Source organism: Schistosoma mansoni, chromosome 6 (assembly GCF_000237925.1).
Source record: "Schistosoma mansoni strain Puerto Rico chromosome 6, complete genome".
Classification (NCBI taxonomy): domain Eukaryota; kingdom Metazoa; phylum Platyhelminthes; class Trematoda; order Strigeidida; family Schistosomatidae; genus Schistosoma; species Schistosoma mansoni.
The window spans coordinates 14,797,812-14,812,951 of NC_031500.1; the positions used below are offsets into that span (position 1 = coordinate 14,797,812).

The following is a 15,140-nucleotide window of genomic DNA, read 5'->3' on the forward strand; positions in this document are numbered from 1 at the left end:
TGTATGTATGTATGTATGACTGATTATGACGACCTGATTATACTATGACACAAATAACAACAACTAATTAAAACTCTTGGAAGTTGATACAATCCAATACTTTTGACATATTTAGGACTCATTATCTAGATGAGAAATTGTTAGATACCACTGTTTCTAATTCTCCATTCCATAAGAGACTGGTTAAAACTCAGTTATTAACAATAACTGATAGATTGAAACTGTTATATCCCAGAAAGGTTTATGAATGGTAACTATTGAGAACTATTTATGGACCAATATGATACGTATATTTCTTATTGTATAGTGTTATATCGATTGCGTGCGTTTCTGACCAGTTGATATATATGAACGTGCTGATTCCCGCCAATTAGAGAGGAGTGAATTATCGATCAGAACAATAATACACAAAAGTCGTACGAGGAGTCTAGAGCTTTTGTTGGTTCTGTTATCTGCCTAGCCCAGCTAGTTAAGTCCAGAACACCAATAACAGCCTCTGCAATATGAATCATTATTCTCAAACATACTGGGTTTATATACCAAACAAACAGGCCACATCGTACCATAAAATAGAAAATAACATTTGTACTAGATTTGGCCAAATGTGGCTGTGGATAGGGGGAACAGTAATTATTAGACTGGGGATAACTCAAGAATGGTAAATCTTATAGTAATAGTTCATAGATCAAAACAAAGCTTATATTAAAAGGAACACTAACATGAATAGTAAAGCTACTTAACAATTATACAGTAGGAAATATACGTATTATATTGATCTACAAATAGTTCTCAAAAGTTAACATTCATAATTCTCTTCGAGATATAACATATAATTTTTAAGTAACTAAACTATTCATACTCATATCCCTCTTATTATGAGCTTTATTTTGACTTATGAACTATTGTCATACGATTTACCGTTCTTGAAGTATGCTCTGTCTATCAATTACGATCTCCCCTATTTACAGCCACATTTGGCAAAATCTTGTACAAATGTTGTTTCTTATTTTATGGTACGATGTGGTCTGTTTAATTGATATATAAACTCAGTATGTTTGAAATATAATGATTCATATTGCAGAGGCTGTTCTGGACTTAACTGGCTAGGCTAGGCAGAAAGAAGAACCGACAAGTATTCTAGACTGTTCGTACAGGTTTCGTGTGTCGTTAGTCCTGTTGATAATTCGCTGTTCTCTAATTGGCGGCATCGTCACATCATATATCAACAGGTCACTCAGGCATACAAGTTATAACAGAAACACTTAAAAATAAACAATAAAACTAGAAAATACTCTAAACAATAAGTGGTTTGTGGTGATTATTAAATTTTATATTTTACATCGTTAACTGATCTTTATTAAAAAATCATCTAGGTGTACCATACTACTGTGGTGTGGTCTACATATGTAGTATATGGTGATGGTCAGATATGTATTGTATTTTGGCAGAAGATCAATAAGGAACGAACAAGAATGAAGCGCAATCGGTATGAAAATGCATGAACAATGAAATCAGAGAAGATGGACTGATATTTACAGAAGGAACAGTGAAGATTGAGATAATTGATTGTTATTTTGCAAATTAACTGTTTACTACTCTATGGTTATCAGAATTTAGTGAGATAGTCTGTAATTTGTGCTTAAATTCGATTGTCCCCACTAGTGTTCTCATCGACTACACTACCAACCCGGTTAAAGCGCCGGACATTCGCTTTTCCTCCTCTCAATTTCGTGAAGAACACCCCCGCCACGAGAAGGCAGTGAGTAGAACTTCCCTGGCAGAGGCTGTATACGTGTGGCCACGTGAGAGCATTTCGAGAGGGAGAGCGGACTCTTCCTACTCTCGGTCGTACCAGGGCATTTGGGGGCGAGCTAAGGTTAACATCCTATACATTCTCCATTAACTATATCATTATTATTAGATTATCTTTTACAATAAGAAGAAAAGAATAATTCTCTCAGTTTTCCTTTTCTCTTCCTTTAGTTTTCTAAAAGCATCCTACTTTTATGTGACTCTTTTTTCGACTACCTGTTTTTTAAAATCTAGTTTCTCGTCTACTTTTTTTTATTTCTCTACAAAACAGACATTCCATCTTCATTGATGTAATGTAATTATTTATTCTAAAAAAAATGCAATCAATTCCATTTGTTACATTCTGACTTGTTCAATATTAAAGAATTTAACTATTTGAGTTATTAGAGAATTAATGTAAACCTAGAAACAATTGAATAGCTGTTCCATTCTGTAAATGAATCGAAGAATTCTGAGCTTGGAATATATCAGCTGAATGAACTCCTGGTGGAGTTTTATTCTCTGAATTGGATGATTTGGTTGTGCAGCTTTCATCGTTTTTCTGAACGACATCATATGTGGGGAAACGTAAACATTTCACTTCTACGTGAAGTTTGTACCGATGATGTCGTTCAAAAGAACGATGAAAACTCCATGACCAAACCATCTAACATTAAGAAAAAAAATTCCACTAAAATCATCCACCTGAACTACAAATCTTCTCCACCATCTCTGAATGAACTTCAAAAGTTATGGTTTTTTTTAAGTAGAATTTCGAGAAATCTCTCAAAGATGGTCACCTCAGTCTTGAACAGTCATTCTATGGTATAAATAATCTTCAAATTTAATCACTAACCATCATTTCTCATTCCAAAAGTATGCTAATTATTTTGAGCAAAAACGTATATTTCATCAAGCGAATTTATCAGAGAAACTGTAGTCTAGTAATTGAAGTATGAGAATTTCAACCATAGATTACTAAGCTTTATTTAGTTTAATGTAAATTCACATATATTGGTTGTTTAAATTTTACCATTGATGTTTAGGACTTCAATTGATCAGTCTCATATTGGCATATGTCCATCCTGTAAGGAATGCCTTGATATTGTCTTAAATTACAAACATTCTAATCAAAGATGGATAGTGGCTAGCAGTGAAATCCACGACGCACGTTTCGTCCTATTTAGGGCTCGTCATCTGAATGTACTTGCATTCCGGAGTGAGTGTCAACTCTAGGATGTAGGTAGATAACAATTGTTGGATCGTGGTGCGAAACCTATTCAAATATATAGCTAAGCAGTCATTTGGCTTTACAGCTTATGCCAGTTTATGATGAAAACCCTAACTCTAACTTCTAACTCTAAATTGAAAGTCTGGTTTCTCACACCAATTTGCTATATTTTAGTCTTGGTAAGTAGTGTCACTTTAGCGTCACTCAAAGATCGTCCATAAATTACAATCTCGCCAAGTGAGTCAATGGAGAGTTCTTAAATGCTCTTGTTGAAATACGTCGATGAGTCCCCTTTAGAATGGTAGTTGAAACTAAGAATTCACATATAAGAGCCCCTAATTGAGAGTTGTATTAATTCCTACTTGTTGAAATCCAACAAAAAGATTTAAATTTAAGTGTCTGCTTTGACTCCAATAAATATTTTTGCTACAAAGCTTCTTACTCATTGTGTCACAATTTTATGGGTGATATCACCTCTGAACAATAATTTAATTAAAAATGGTTGTACTGGAATAAACTGTCAGGTATGTAAACAAATTTATAATTTCCAGCAGATATTATCACAATACCATTTAAATGTTTACAGAAAGGGGAAGTTTTGTTTCTAAAGCAAAACCTATGATTCAGTGTTCACTAGTGATTTCGCTTAAAAGTGAACATTTCAAAATAAATTAAAAAATACGAGCAGATCTAAAGTAGACAACTACTGAAAACCAGGAAACACTGAATGACCATTTCTTCCTAGTATTAAACTTCCCAGAGAGATAGAAGGTCCTGAGTTCGATTCTCGGTTGCGGGTTCATGGATAAACACTGATGAAGAGTCCCATAATCTGACAAAACAACTTCCCAGTGCTTCCAGGTTTTTGATGTTTTTTTCTGACTTTGATCGGCTCTTGATTTCAATGAATTTCAACAATCGCCACAACCCTATACTTTCAAAGTTCAGTTAGGAAACTCTCATTTTTGTTTTAAGATGGGAATAATGCATACGATAATCGGTAACATTATTGACAATCACTCGTAACTGAATCATTATCTAGATACTTCCCCATTTGAAGCAAGACATGAACATCTTCAATGTATTTTAAATTATCCCCCATAAAAATACAAAAGACCTTGTGTTTCCATAAGTTTCTGGTTGCTAAAATGGATAAAGTTCCGATAAAATTATTTATAGGAAGAACACTCATGAGGTGTCATATAACCCATCTATATTGACTGGTCTCTGAGTAATGACCAATGTTATATTTTTCTACTCTACTCAGTGATTAATCAATGTAAATATACCAATCCTACAGGAAGTCACTAAAGGCTTGATTGAATCACTTGTAGTGTCTTAGATTATTAAACGGAGGGATTCGGATTCGAATCCCACAGGGAGCGCTAATTCCCTCCCCAAGATTATCGATAAAACTTGCTGATAAGTCTTAACTAGTATCAAACTGATGTCCAAGTTTGCTTCTGAATAATTCCAACCACCTAACGTCACATGAAACATTTATTTGTTACACAATAATCAAACACTTAAAAACTTCTGAAAATTTACAATAATTGACATTATCAGAACAGACTTACTTTTAATCCCATTTCTATGGCTTTTAAACGTAAATTATGTTCCAAATCGTTAGCATTTAATCCTTGTAAAACAATCGGTGACATACCAACTGGACGATTTAATGGTAATTGAGCTAATGTAAGAAAACCATCCAATTGTGTTGAATGATGTTGAACTAATTCAACTGGACCAATAAATTTATGACCTATGATAATTATGAAATTGAAAAATGATTAAAAAATTAAAATAGATTATATTGAGTATCGTCAAGGTAATTCTAAAAGTTGAAGCGATGATTCACTTGAAGCTAGAACACTATAGAATACCTGGAAGCACTGGACGTCCGTTTCGTCCCATTGTGGGACTCCTCAGAAGTGCTCATCCACGACCTCACCGTGCGAGATTCGAACCCAGGACTCATCAGTCTCGCGCGCGAGCGCCTAGCCACTAGACCACTGAGCCGGTGGTCACCCAACGGTGTTAATATCTAATTCCAACTGATCCACGAAATTGAGCGACACATCCACCATTGTCTTCTGTGAGTTACTATCTCACAACAGACGTGGTTGAACTCCACTGGTCACTGCTGAAGATTCCCACAGTAGGACGAAACGGCCGTCCAGTACTTCCAGATTTTCAGTGGTGATCTAGCTTCAACTGACTCATGATCTCAACTATTAGAATTACTATAATATCCACAAAAACCCCTTCTAAAATTATCAAGGTATTGAAAATATTACAATTTATTCAACAGTTAAATATTATCGGATGAAATCGCATCGTAAGTTTAATTGTTTCCATCCTGTATTCAAATATTTAGTTTGAGCACTGTACTCCTGAAAAAAACACCTCCAAACAACACCTTGCATCTTAACGTAGTGTATACCATGTCGAGTCATTTAGATCAGTAGTGTGGTGTATGCTACTTATGTCTGTTGACATAAGTAGTATGTAACAGTAATCGGAAGTGGAAAACCTGGTAGCAGAAGGCTAGGAAGATCAAGTTGAATAGAATAGAAATGAAAATAGAAAGGAATAGTGTACTTGAAAAATTATACAGAATTTGAAGGACAAATGATGGAAAGATGCAAATGAAGTATTCAGTGAGTGGTTCTGATATTTCAACAAGATACTCTGTAATTTCGCATTAAAATATATTGTTTGTCTCCACCTGTGTTCTCCTTCATAACACTAGTGGCCACATTGCAACTTCATCAATATAATTCGATCATCTCTTATTAAGTGGTATAATACACCTCATTCATACAGTAAGCTGAGTGACACGAGATTGAATCCACCAGGGGACATTAGTTCTTCGAAGATTACAGGTATACCTTGCTGATGAGTGACAAATAGCATGAAACCGAGGTTGAATACCTCTAACCACCTCCTTCTACAATAACGATTTAAATAACTGTTTGAAGATTGACATCGTTCTATTAAATAAAAGAAATAAAGTAACGTGCATGCGAATGTAGATGAATATCAGAATTAATTTTAGTGTAGAAAATAAAAGTTAGTGTTATGGAGACGCAAAGTATTCATCGAAAAAGTCCAGAGGGGTCCTAAAAACTTTGTATTAAACTCTTCTCCAATCAGCGGTGAATAGAAGTGTTTCAGAAACATCTAGAAAGTGAAGAGCCACTTGTCACACTTCTGATCGAATGATTACCTATCCTCCCACTATGTTTAACATGGTTCAAGAACCTTCCAGAAACCCAAGGACATCTGAAGTACTCAATAAATATCTTCGATTTTCTGTACTTCCTACCTTTTCTCTCGTATACAAATTGTTAACCTGAGGTTATTAAAAGAGTTTAGGAAACCGATTCAAGCATTCAGTTAGTAGACTTAAAAGTTAGTTTTTTGGATGCTAACTTGAAGGTTTATAATCTTTGAAGAATTTGAAAATTAGTTCTCCACGAGGGTAACAGGCATATATGAGTAAGTAATTAAATTAGAGTGAAACATGAATTGATTGACTTGACTAATATTACTGAAATCGACCTAATGAACTGACTATCTGAAACATATTCTACATATTTTCATTTGGCTTTAATGAGGTTTTTAATGATAATTATTGACTAATAATAACAGACATACATTTTGTACTAAAAAATTTGTTTAAAAAGAAATAAAATAATTATCAGAAGGGGTTTTTTGTGGAGATTTAGTATTTTCATAGTTGAAAGCGTGAATCAATTGAAGCTAGACCACCATGGAAAACCTGGAAGCACTGGACGGCCGTTTCGTTCTATAGAGAGACTCCTCAACAGTGCGCATCCACAATGTCAACTCGTGAGAATCCAACCCAGGACCTACCAGTTTCGTGTCAGAGCACTTAACCGATAGACCACTGAGCCAGCATCCAACGGTGCTAACGTCTAACTACAACCACTTCACGAAGTTGAGGAACCGTTCACCAATTGTCTTCAGTGAGTTCCTATCTCACAACAGTCGTGGTTTGAACTCCACTTGTCACAGCTTCTCACTAGAACTCCTGGATTTACCTCTCGAAGTCAGTCACTAGTGAGCATATGATTATTATTATCAGAAGGGGTAGGTCCTGGGTTCGAATTTCGGAAGGCGAGGTCGTGGATGCTCACTGCTGAGGAGTCCCACAATAGGACGAAACGGCCGTCCAGTGTTTCCAGGTTTTCTCTGGTGGTCTAGCTTCAGTTGACTAACGCTTTCAATTAAATAATTAAATGAAATAAATCTCTACATACTACTTATATGACTGCTAGTGTCATTAGTAGTATCAAGTTGCATTTTTTATCAGCAAAAATTCACACTGAATAACTTGATTACATGAAAGTATCTGTCTGAGCTTGATACTAAACATGATAATGATAGAATATATATCGATAGTGTAATAAGAAGACGAAGATTATTAGAACTATGTGATGATGCATTAGTGTAATACATTTCGAACAATTCGGTCACACATAATATACTTGTTAAGAACATTTATATATATAAATATAAAAGGTCAACTATACTGGAAATGGGGGGGGTAAGAGGAGACAAGAATAATAATAAGAATAAAAATAATGTGGAAACAATTCCGAAACCTAATCACTATGGCTAATAAACTAATATTACCAGGGTAAGTTCAAGGTGAGAAGAAAATGTTTTTTTTATCTAAATGTGCATATTTGTTTAATGCGAAAAAAAATGTTCAACTGTCTATTTTGTTCCATAACATAATTTATTAGTCTAGACATATTCTCTATGAAAATATGTATAGAAGCCATTTATTGAAAACATTAACTAATACTTTCTCGATCAAAAGTAAACAAGGATCCATTGATGTTAATTTAGTAGAAATATGTGATTTATTTGTTCAATTCATTTAACAGAAGGAAGTTTTGTGGAGATTTTAGTAATTTTATATAGTTGAGATCATGAGTCAATTGAAGCTAGACCACCATGGAAAACCTGAAAGTACTGGACGGCCGTTTTATCCTATTGTGGGACTCCTCAGCAGTGCGCATCCACTATCCCGCCTCACGAGATTCGAACCCAGGACCTAGCAGTCTCGCACCAGAGCACTCAACCGATAGACCACTGGGCCGGCGTCCAACAGTGTTAATGTCTAACTTCAACCACTTCACGAAATTCAGCAACCATTCACCAATGTGTTCAGTGAGTTCCTATCTCACAACAGCCCTCGTTGAACTCCACTGGTTACTGCTTCTCACGAGAACTTCAGGAAATACCTCATGGAGCCAGTCACTAGTAAGTATATAATCATTATCAGAAGGGGGTTTTGTGGAGATTTTAGTAATTTTTTTATATAGTTGAGATCATGAGTCAATTGAAGATAGACCTGGAAGCACTTCTAAATTTTCCATGGTGGTCTAGCACCAATTGACTGATTATCTCAACTATATAAAATTCATTTAATTTAATTTATAAGCGATTCACTTTCGGTTACCCAAGTCAAATGTAAAACACCATACATGAACTCAGAATAATTTCGGTGGGAAGAATATTTTTACTTCGTAATAAACAATGTTCGTTCTGTATCTTAAAAATTTGAATTTATTACATTTTTAAATTTTAAATGGATGGTAATAACAGCTAAGACCCTATAGATATAAAATTCATTACCAAGACATATTAGGGGTCATGAGGAAAATATTCCTACCTAAGTAGCTAAATGGTAGTGTCTTTGTCACACTGGTTGATGCGCCTACGAATATATCATAGGGCATATTAGTTCCCTAAACATTTTAGACACGCCTTACTGATGAGCGCCCTAATAGTGAAAAACTTGAATTTTGTGCTCTCTTCTTATCGCCTCCCAATTCCTGATATTAAAATGAAGTGAATATGATGCCTAGCCACGTTGAACAGACTTCATATTATTAGATTGGTTGATAGATAATGTTCAATACGAAGTGCTAGGTAAATAAGACATTGGCTAATCCTCAGTATTCAGCCAGTTTGGGTACCCTAGTTCAAAAACTAACTCATTAAAAAAAGATAATTATAACATTATAGAACTTTAACTGTCACTTGGTATTTTTTTGGTTGAATCTTCCCATTGATGTTTAGGACTGCAATTGATCAGTTTCTTATTAGCATATGTGCATAGTGTGCATATCGCCTCGATAAAGCCTTAATTCACAAGCATTATAAGCAAAGATGGACAGTGGGTAGCAGTGGAATCCAAGACGCGCATTTTCTCCTATTTGGGACTCGTCAGCTGGATGTACTTGCATCACAGAGTTGATGTTCACTCTGGGACTCGAACCTAGTAACGTTCGCTACACACGCCATCGCGTTATCCACTTAGCAACTGAGTCCCAGAGTAAACATCAACTCTGTGATGCAGGTACATCCAACTGACAGGTCCCAAACAGGACGTAACGCGCGTCCTGAATTTCACTGATAGCCACTATCCATCTTTGCTTATTATAGTACTTTTCTTCAAAAGTTCAAACATTTAACAACAACAAAATGGGTTGGTTGAGGTTAGACATTCACACCATTGGATGTCAACTCAATGGTCTACAGGTTAAGCGTTCGCGCGTGAGACCGATAGGTCGTGAGTTCGAATCCCGCGAGCAGGATCGTAAATGTGCACTTCTGAGGAGTCCCACACTAGAACGAAACTACGGTTCAGTACTTCCAGGTTCCCTATGGTGGTCTAACTTTAATCGACTCATGAATTAAACCATCAAACAACTTCAATGTTGAAAGTTCTTTACAGTCAAATCATTTAATCATTCTGTAATCATTTAAAAATTTCCCGAACCTAAATAAGAATATATTTATCTATACAATAAAAATTGGTATGAGAAAAATTTCTCTTTTAAAACTGATGTTTAATAACAGATAAACATTGGATATCTTATTTAAAGTCATCATTGTGAAGATAAAATGAAGCATATTATGAATCTCCTTCCGAGAATGGCAAAAAAATTTGTTTTTAAAACTAAATACAGTACAAGGTTATAGTATAGTGATTACTATTGTGATTATCATCCCTGATACTTGTTATATGTTGTACTAAATGTTAATGTAATGAATGAGAACACCAATGTGGGCAATCAAATGTATATTAATACAACATTATAGAATATTTTAGTAAGAACTGAGAACCAGTTAATGTTTCATTTGCGAAATATCTAATAATTGTTTTAGACTTTGTTGCTCGTTCGTTTTTCATACGAATCACTCTGTGTTATCGTGCCCTGGTACGGCCGAGAGTGGGGAGAGCTCGGTCTACCTCTCGAAATGCTCTCATATGACCACGCGTATATAGCCTCTGTCAGAGAAGTCCTACTCACTGCTTTCTCGTGGCCGGGGTGTTGTTTACAAAATTGAGAGGACGAAAAGCCAATATCCGGCGCTCTAACCGCGTTGGTGGACACGGAAAGTACACCTAGGGGAGTTGGAAAACCTTGATTCAAAACCAATAGTGCAAACGGATTCCAATATCCTAAGGGAATAAATGGCGTATGAATCAATCGTTGGTGACCGGCTACCATGGGACTGCATCTGCTTGTACCAATATTTATGTTTAAATAATAATAATACTGTTATCATTCTTCTCTTTTTGATCTGCTTAACCTTCTACTGTTGAGCACTCTACTTTCGACTGTTGATACATACTACTTATATCTGTTGACATCAATAGCATACACCACATTAATAGAACTTTCAAAATAAAGAAATCCGAGAAAGAAAAAACATTTGATGATTATATTGATTGACTAGTGAATAGTGACTAATATCATGTTTATCTAGTCCTTTAACATTAATTAGATTTTATGGATCAAATCGCATTAAAAACAGAAGAATATAAGAATTTTAAGTAATCTAAAATAGATTCAGATAGAATACAATGTCTATGATTAGATTACATTAGAAAAATTAATGAATAACAATAGTAATTATAGAGTTGGAATCATGAGTCAATGGAAGCTAGACCATCATGGAAAACCTGGAAGATCAGTTCCTTTTACTTCTAAATCAACAGATAGGATCTAAACAATTAAATAATCCTACTCTTACAGGATAAATTATTATCATGAACAGTGGAACTTTAGTTTTAAAAATTAGAAGACGTATATATACTAATAGATGATTGGATATCAATAACAGAAAAATACCAACTTTTGGAAATAAAATTTATACCCGTTGCATGAAATGATGATTATCTGAACTTAGTAGATTAGTGGATACTTGGCACCTGGATATACCTGCATCTTAGAGTTGATGCTCACTCTGGGATTCAGTAGACAAGTGGAGAACGCGATGGCGTTTGAAGCGAAAGGTACTGGGTTCGAGTCTCAGAGAGAACATCAACTCTGAGATGCAGGTACATCCAGATGACTGGTCCCAAATAGGACGAAATGTGCGTCCTGGATTACACTGCTAGCCACTATCCATCTTTACTAATAACTTAGTTTTCAGTAGATTACTTTAAAGTTAAACTTCATTGATGTGTGTGAATAATGGATTTGAAGAAAATTGTCATTAAAAAGAAAATTGAAATTCTCATTCGTAAAATAATTACAAAACTCTAAGAAGGTGAAGATAATAAAAACAATAATAATTATAATTATAACAAGTAACCTAATTTATTCCGGATCGTGGATGTGCACTGACAAAGAGAACTATACTACGACGGAACGGCTGTCTAGTGCTCCCAGATTTTCAGTGATGGTCTAGCTTATATCGACTCATAAATCTAACTATCAAAAGAAGAAACTACTACTATCGTCAAAAATCCTCATTCTAGTATTCCTGGTATGACGGGATTAAAAAGCAAAATTACATTCGTTTACTCATTGTGCTTTTTCTTCAACATTACTTACTTACGCCTGTTATACCATTCGTGGAGGAGCATAGGCCGCCCACAAGCATTCTCCATCCAACTCTGTCCAGGGCAATCCTTTCCACTTCTTTCCAGTTAACATTCGTCATTTTCGTATCTACTATTTCCCAACGTAATGTGTTCTTTGGCCTTCCTCTTTTCCGCTTCCCTTCCAGATTCCAGGTTAGCGCTGGCCTCGTGATGCAGTTTGGTGATTTCCTTAATGTATGCTCGATCCACTTCCAACGTCTTTTCCTAATTTCCTCTTCAACTGGAAGCTGGTTTGTCCTCTCCCATAAAACGTTGTTGCTGATAATATCCGGCCAGTGAATGTTGAGTATTTTGCGTAAACAACTGCTCATAAATACTTGTACCTTCTTGACGATGGATGTAATAGTTCTCCAAGTTTCAGCTCCGTACAGTAGGACTGTCTTGACGTTCGTATTGAAGATTCTCATTTTGAAGTTAGTTGACAGTTGTTTTGAGTTCAACATTATTTCCGTCTTCTTTTTAAAATTCAATATGATGGTTGTTCTGAGTAATATTTGCTTCTGTTTTCAAATGTGATATTTTATTCGGTATAACATTATTTGATTTGAGGAAGATATTTATTTAAGGAATGATATTCTTGTATCAAATTAACGTGAATTATTCTATGCATGACATTCAGCATGTGATTTATTACAACTATAGGTACTTTTCATGTATGTAATTTCATCCTAATTAATAAACAAAATAAGGGTACAATCAATATATAAGGGACGTGTATACTAAACAGCAGCTCGCTCTGTCCTACTTTACGGCTGTGAAACATCGCCATTAAGAGTAGAAGATACTCGTAAGTTACTAGTATTTGACAACAGATGCCTTAGAAATATTGCTCGCATCTGCTGGGGTCACCGGGTAAGTAATAGTGAGGTTAGACGCAGGGTATTAGGAAATGATGGTAAATCAGTTGATGAGGTGATGAATCTTCATCGACTGAGATGGTTAGGCCACGTGCTACGTATGCCTGAACACCGATTACCACGACGCGCTATGATGACTAGTGTAGGGGATGGTCGGAAGAGAGTTAGGAGTGGCCAAACCAAAACGTGGCATCAATGCTTGAAGTCACTAACTTCTACTCTGAGCCATGTAGGCAGATGCAGACTACCTGGTTGGGGTCCACGTGACTATCGTAACCAGTGGATGGAGACTCTGTGTGACATGGCTCAGAATCGGTCACAATGGCGTAGGTGTATACACTCTTTATCTTCCCTTAAACCTTGAGATTAAAATTGCTTCATATTTGTCTTCCTTCCTATACTATATCCTTATATACAACCTATCCTTTATATACTACTACCACTAAATTTACTATTTCTATGAATCCGATGTTTATCTTGTTGTGCTAACGAGATGTGGCAACTTGGACCGATACATAAATGTGCCTGATCCTACGTTGTAACTGACTGACTTAATATATAAATGACTGTATTTTCATCTAGGGTCATCTTGTTTTGCGTTTAATAAATCTTTACTTGTACCAGTCTTGATGTTCTTACTTCGAGTCGTGGAAATTGTAATGATCCCTCTTTCTTCCAAGTATAAGTAATAAACGATCCAGGACATAACAATTCCAGATATATCAAACCATTACCTCATGGGAAAACAATACGGATATTCACTAAATCGAATGAATCATGGAAAATGTTTTCGATCTTCATCATCATTTCACATAAACAGATAAATTAATGCAAACTAGAAAATTCTATCTACAATCATGACCTGAGACTAAGTGGAGACTACAACCTCCAAGCCATAAAATCAAAACTCAACATTTACAGAAACTTAAAGAGTAAGTGCTTCTGTACCACAAGGACTGATTCTGAATCATTTTACTCATTCTTGAGCTTTTGGTGTTGATAATCATATGGAACTGAACCAGAAAGTCTCAATCCACCTATATTTCCCAGTCCGTCAGTTAATGACTTTATGAACCGACGTCATATCCCGGTTTCTAAGCTCATACGTTTTCTTTCCAATCTAATTCTACACTAGAAAACATCTCTTGTCAAAATAGCCAGTGATTGGGCGTACTTAATGTAAGTCCCAATCATTTGATTACCTCATATTTCCTACTTAGGTGAGATGTAATGATCCAAATTTAACCATACTACTAATATTGAATAATACCGGCTGAATGAACGATTGTTAAATAATTTCCTACGCAAATTGATAAATGCTCAAGCATTTTAAATATCCTGTCATGTGCCTAAATTTTGAGGAAGATATAATTGTTTTAAATTCCATTCACGCTAACTAGTAAACAAAAGAGAAAACTGGATCAAACATTTGGAAAGTATAACATGATTTTGTACACGGAAGATATGTAGAGTTGTGTTCCTATGTTATCTTGAAGCTCAGTGTCGTTGGTTTTGTTGGCAGATGTCCTCGATTTCGTTATTTGGTAAACCATGCTAAGACATGATGACAATATTTATAGGTATGATAGTGAATATCAGATGGATCTGACGGACATGAATGTTCCTTTAAGGGACTAGTTCAAAACTCAATGCTTTGATCTATCGTTCAGAGTGAGTAAATATTGAATACATATTGACTCTAAATCATCTGATGTGTCCGAATTTTATACGTTGCCCATATTCAGTAATAATCATATAGAAAGGTAATTTATGCTTTGGTATTCCTAGCAGGGTCTTACACCCTCTCCTGCCTACATCTGTTTAGTTTCCAAATTAATCCGTTTAGTTTGACTACTTAAATGAAAGTCTGAATTATACACATCCTAAATGCAATCCATATTCGACGTTTTCTTTCTATATTGTATTAACTTGATTAGCAGATAGATTTACGAATTCAGGTACAATAAACATTTCGTTAGTAACCATTCATTTATTTCTCATTTTTATCACTAGAGAACTGAACTCGAAGGTCAACGAATTGTTATCCCTTTGGGTTCTCATCAGCTGCTCACAGAACATGACTCATTAAAAAAAATATCATAACAAAATAAGCTGAAAATGACAACATAAATGAAGTTGCATAGTTTAAATCATGAACAGATCTTAGTTAGACTCTCATCGAAAATTTTGATGAAGTTTTGTTCTTTGAGCTGGATGGTTTGGTCGTGGAGCTTTCGTCGTCCTTCTGAACGACATCATCAGCACAAACTTCGGGTAGAAGTAAAGTGTCTACCCGAAGTTTGTGCTGATGATGTCGCTC

At 35.3% G+C, this 15,140-nt stretch overlaps 1 protein-coding gene across 1 annotated transcript in view; it reads right to left on the reverse strand.

Moving 5' to 3' along the window:
* Positions 1–15,140, reverse strand: part of Smp_149470 (putative tyrosine-protein kinase zap-70) — a gene marked incomplete at both ends in the record, with an annotated part of 49,610 nt that overhangs the window by 21,632 nt on the left and 12,838 nt on the right. The window contains one exon of the mRNA XM_018798370.1: positions 4,600–4,784. Within this exon, the coding sequence (XP_018653319.1) occupies positions 4,600–4,784 (185 nt within the window). The remainder of the gene's footprint in view (positions 1–4,599; positions 4,785–15,140) is intronic.